The following is a 6,048-nucleotide window of genomic DNA, read 5'->3' on the forward strand; positions in this document are numbered from 1 at the left end:
ACTCTAAGTAAAGTTAAGCTGAGAATCTGACACCCTCTTCTGAACTCACAGGCACTAGGCACAAAATGATACACAGACATACATGCAAGCAAAACTCCCATACACAAAAGTAAAAATAAATAAATAAATGTTAAATAAGATTCTTAGAGTTGCTGACCAAAAAAATCAGAGTATATTATAAGATAAAACATAAAAATAAAATCATAAATATAACAGAAGAAATATTTCTATCATCTTCAGAAAGGAAAAAGATCTTTGCTATAAAAGCTACAAACCTATCTAATAAAAAGACTAAGCAATGACTATATAAACAATTAAAATATTTGCAAGACAAAGAAAAATGTAGGGAGATTTGTGATAAACCTTCCCAAGATACTCCATATCAGCAAGAGAGTTAAATGGAGAGAAAACTGTGCAGGGAGAAGTGACTGAAGAAGAGGGAGTCATGTGAAGATTCACTAACACAAAAACAAGGATAAATGGGAGAAAAGGAGAAAGGAATAGGGATACCCAACACTAAGGACACACTCTCCTGCTGATGATATTTCTCACAGCTCCTTTTATATCATGATTCCTCAGACTGTAGATAAAGGGATTCAGCATAGGTGTGACAACAGTGTACAACACAGCCACAATGACATCCTTGTCATTAATGCTATTAGATGAAGGGACTAGGTAGAGTCCAATAATGGCTCCATAGTACAGACAAACCACAGAGAGGTGAGAACCACATGTGGACAAGGCTTTGCAGATTCCCTTGATGGAAGGAGTTCTCAGGATGGTGGCTCCAATGTAACCATAAGAGACCAGGATGCATATGAATGGCAGGGTAATGACCAGTGTACCTAAAGGAAGGATGACCAGCTCATTGATGGTAGTGTCTGAGCTGGACAGCTTAAGTAAGGCAGAGAGGTCACAGAAGTAGTGAGGGATGGTATTGTCTCTAAAATGAGACAGACGAGCCAAGAGGAGGGTGTGCACAAGGGCATTGGCAGAGGACAAGACCCAGGACACAACTACCAGCAGGACACAGAGGCTCTGACTCATGATGGTGGTGTAGTGCAGAGGGTGGCAGATGGCCACATACCTGTCATAGGCCATGGAGGTGAGAAGGAAACTGTCAAGATCTGCAAAAGATAAGAAAAAATACACCTGGGAAACACACCCAGCATATGAGATGGACTGACTGTGTGTCAGCATATTCATGAGCATCTTGGGAGCTGTGACTGATGAGAAAGAGATGTCCGTGAAAGCCAAGTGGCTGAGGAAGAAGTACATGGGGGTGTGGAGGTGAGAGTCCAGCCTGATGAGCAGGATGATGAGCAGGTTCCCCAGCACTGTGGTCAGGTACATGGCCAGGAAGAGGGCAGAGTACATGCCTTGGTCCTCTGGCCGGATGGGGAGGCCCAAGAGGATGAACTCAGACACGGTGCTTTCATTATCCCTCCTCATACTCTTCCTCTTCTGTTGTAAATGAAAGAAGACACAGGAAAGAAACATTTGATTATCACACTGTAGAAACATTTTATGAATCACCAGTACAGAACACATTAGTTTGGACCACTTAGTATGCCTTAACCTTAACATGCAGATTTCTGTCACAATAATGGGCTCACCATGGGTTAGAGAGGGATATAACTTGTGCACCTAGAAAACAACTGAGTGTATTTTAGATGGAAACAATGAAATATCAAAACAATTATCAAATCAGGCCCTGGTCCAGCTCTTGGTGTCGGGATTTCACCAGTACAATTTTAGATAAGGAATTAATTAGTGTGCAAATTCATACCAGCAAATAAAAACAACGTGATTTCAATTAAGGAATTAGTGTGTAAACTAGTACCAGCAAATAGAAAAATCAATATGATTTCAATTAAGAAATTAGAGTGTAAATTGGTACCAGTAAATAGAAAAATCAACATAATCCAACTAAAGATTTAGTGTGTAAACTGAGACCTGCACAAAGAAAAATCAACATGATTTTGATGGCTGTTGCTCTCTCTTAATCTTTTCAACATCTTTTGAATGAACTAGCCTAATGCCATATTTCCATAAATTAAATCCAGATAGTGGAACCCAGGAAGCTTCTTTGGATCTGTGGGTTACCAGGATCTGGGGACTTAGTGGAAGCAGCATGTGCTGCCTTAAGGTCAAAGCCTTAAGTGCATGAGTCTGTGCCTACCAAAAAAGCACCAAGAACAGCTTGCAAGCAGCTATGTGTTCTTACCATAACAGCACTGTTTCTCCATCCATGTGTTCACTCTTCCTAGGCTGCATAAAATGACCCCGACTCCATAGTAACGTCTTCAGCTCAAACCGAAGCATCTCATTTAAGTCCACAGAACACCTGGGAACACTGGCTCTTTCTGCTACTTCTTAGATCAGCCAAGAAAAATCCTCATGCTTTTCTAGCAAAAGAAATGTCCCCTGCTTTATTCTTAACCTGAGATTTTAAGCCAAAGATGGTTACTTTTCATGCATTTCCTGTATGTTTTCTCTGTTGCTAAACTGGCATTCTTTTTCCCCCTTTAATCATTCCCTGTCCATGTGCGCAATCCCTAAACAATAGGAAAAGGAGCATGATAAAATTGGAGTCAATGTCCTAGTGGTTGAGAGAGAGCTCAGTGATTGTATTCTATGGGAAGACATGTTTAATGGCCCAATTTGTCTCTGTGAGTGGTGGGGTTCTCGCCGTTTGCTTCTTTACTCTTTCCAGGCTTTAACTACAGTTAATGTATCAATTCTTCCAACCTGGTCAAAACAATCTTTAAAATGCCAGTATATCATCCTTCTCACTCTGTTAAAAAAAATCAATTGATGCAATATTGCCTGAAATTGATTATAATTTATTCCTTACTCATTTCTCTGTTAGCAGCAAATACTTTAACACAATGAAAATGCTAGTTATCTATCTGTACCTGGGTAGATTATTTCTAATATCTTGCCATTTTGAGCAATATTGCAATAAGCAGTATTATTCTTATGTCATTTTATATACTATATATGATATATTCAGAAGTGGATTTAGAGAAATATGCACACATGGATTTGAGAAAATGTCAAGTTCAAGAGTACAAGGTGATGAAGAAGCTGATATATATTCTATGAATAGCCTTTAATAGAAGAACCTACATAGGAAGATTATAAAAATGGGGCTCTAGGTAACTCTTTGGAAAGGACAGTGCTGAGGGCTCTGAGAAACAAGGAAAACTCAAGGTAATGCCAATCACAGAAACATACAGGCTGGAGGATGTTTGAGGAGCAGGAAGACAGGATGTCTAACTTGCTGTGATAGAAAGTTTTCACCTGTTCAAGAACAGTAACACCCAAGAAAAGGAAGTGGAAGAAAATGTGAAATGATTTACTGGCTGCCAGGGAGAAGGTGGATTGGAGAAAGTCAATAACACTAGCTGAAATGTGGACATCAGTGGCTATTGCAGCAGAAAGAACAGACATTTGGGAGAGACTGGGAGAAAACACAACCAAAGTTGTGTGCTGAAGTTAAATGTGAGCAAAGAAGATGTTTTTCTTGCTTTCTTTAAAAAAATGGATATAAGTTTAATAAAAAATATTCAACAAGGAGTTTTGTTTCATTTTATTTTGCCTTTTAATCCCAGTGTTTGGGTAGGTTCTCAGTGCAAGGTAACTTACTGTATAGGGGAGCATTTGCGATTTGACGGTATGATCCTTGAGATTTGAAATACATGGCAAACAGAGAGAGATAGACACAGAGAGAGAGAGACAGACAGACAGGGAGAGAGAGAGAGAGAGAGAGAGAGAGAGAGAGAGAGAGAGAGAGAGAGAGAGAAGAGAGAGAGAGAGAGAGAGAGAGAGAGAGAGAGAGAGAGAGAGAGAGAACCAAACCTATGCAACAATACAGATGAAAGTACATCCTATTCTGACAGGCCCACTTACATGATGAACACGGATACCTTCAGCTAAAAGCACAAGAAAGCTCTTCTATTCCTCTCTGGAAGGCACAAAGTGCATGGAAACAACTGGGTCCTTGACACATTCACTCATCCTTTCCAACAAACAGAAGAGTCATCAGTTCAGAATCAGATATGATAGATACATTGAATATATACATTTAATATAAACATTGAATATATACATTGTCCACATCTGTTGAGAAATCCATATGAGCTCTAATCTCTAAAGTCATGTAGAGGACCTGGGGTGCAATCGCTGTCCCCAGATCCAAATTAGAGGCACATAGGAAAAGATTGCTTCATTGTCATTGACTCCCTCAGGAAAAGAAATTTTTGAAGCAGACATGAGAGTCTGTTCACCCTTGAGATCTAGCAACAGTAACCATAACAAGATTCCCCATCATTTTGTCCTATTTAAAACATGACCCCTGTGATTATTTGACATTTAATTACAAAGTACACTCACATACACAGACACAAAAATGGTGAAAACAGACTCTAGTATAATTTCAGGAATAATAATTCTAAATGGGTATATTACCACATCCAAAGATGGTCAACCTCCAAATAATAGGGAAAGATGTGCAGAAATGTCTATGGAGTTCCTCCATTAAACACCAAGAAATTGGAAATTTACTCCTGAACACACTCTTGAAAACTCTTGTCTACATTAGTTGGAACTCTTAGCCACTTTTAACAAAGAAATAGTTTGGCATTATTTACCATTGAATATATGCATTGCCAAGGGCCATGCATTGTGGTATCAGGTTTATACCCAATGATATTTTCACATGTACAAGTAGAGGCAGATTAAAGTTTGTAACAACCTTATTCATAAGAACAGGAAAAAGGTCAACAACTAACAAACTTGATATCTTTACATAAGGAATAATCCAGATCAATTCTACCACAAAATAACACATAAAAAGAGAGAAAATGATGAAGGAAAAATAAGACTTCAACAGTATGGGAAAACACAGGAACAAATTTTTAAATTTATAGACATTATTAAGCACTGAATGCTAAAACCTAGTCTATACAAATTTAAATGCTGAAACCCTAAGGGCAAATATATTTGAAAATTAGACTTATAATAACTTAATTAATATTAAAGTAAATGATGAAGATAGGTCCTTTATCCAGTGAGATTAGCATTTCTCTAAGAAGAGATACCAGGCTGTCCTTCCCAGACCCCAGAATGAGGCTATAACAAGAAGAAAGCAGTCTGGAGTTAGTAAGCCACATAGGATCACACCATCAGATACAACAGAGAAAAACATTGTGTTGTTCCTTTGATGTTGAACTTCTAGCTTCCTGAATAGTGGGAAAATGGATTTACATTAAATCCCTCTGTCTCTGGTATATTAGTATAGCAGCCCATGTAATGTAATATAAATGTATATTTATAAATACAAATTATATAATTTAGAGATAAATAAAAATAAAATAAACTACAAAATCATGAGAATCATTTGTGCAGTTCAGGCTAGTCATTTCCCTCTGAGAGGACAAAGGAAGGTAGTGTGTGGACAGCAAAAGAATAGATTCAAATGATGGATTTCAAAAGAATTAGTATTACCAATTAACATGCCAGTGTGGATGGCAGAATCTCACAAGGTCCAATCCCTAAATGAAGAGCTACAGGCAATTAATAGCTGCTGAGAGAGATATTGAGACTTCTCCAGGGATGAGCTCTCTAAAAAGTTATCCAATTCCAAGTAGTCAGCTCTAAATACAGACAAACATAAGTGACACTAAATGAACTCAGCATGCTGTATTTATAAATTTATATGTACACATATATACCTATCTAGAATAATTAAAGAATAATAAGCCATGAATTTGGAAGGGGTGGGATGCCCGTGGGAGGAGTCTGAGAAAGAGGAGATGAAAATGATTGGTGTAAATACAGTGGTTATACATGAATTTCTCAAAAACAAATTTTTAAGAGAATCTGTTTTAATGGACTTATAGATGGACAAGAAAAAGCAAGTCTTGCTGTACAACCTCATTGAAAGAAGAAATAATCTCTTACACAATAACCCTTCTAGTGAGTTTTTTTATATAGAAGCCATATTCTTATTCTATCACCATAGTTATTATTGACTAAATTTCA

General features: G+C 37.6%; 1 protein-coding gene across 1 annotated transcript; it reads right to left on the reverse strand.

The window, feature by feature from the left end:
* Nucleotides 1-516: 516 nt before the first annotated feature.
* Nucleotides 517-1,452, reverse strand: LOC102929006 (olfactory receptor 1J21). The gene has a single exon (XM_006996837.1). It carries the CDS (start codon nucleotides 1,450-1,452, stop codon nucleotides 517-519), a length of 936 nt encoding a protein of 311 aa, XP_006996899.1.
* Nucleotides 1,453-6,048: the final 4,596 nt, after the last annotated feature.

Source organism: Peromyscus maniculatus, chromosome 4, assembly GCF_049852395.1.
Source record: "Peromyscus maniculatus bairdii isolate BWxNUB_F1_BW_parent chromosome 4, HU_Pman_BW_mat_3.1, whole genome shotgun sequence".
NCBI classification, from domain to species: Eukaryota; Metazoa; Chordata; class Mammalia; order Rodentia; family Cricetidae; genus Peromyscus; species Peromyscus maniculatus.

What these genes read in the sequence shown, in the direction of transcription:
- LOC102929006 (XM_006996837.1), bottom strand. Translation starts at nt 1,452, where the DNA reads ATGAGGAGGGATAATGAAAGCACCGTGTCTGAGTTCATCCTCTTGGGC.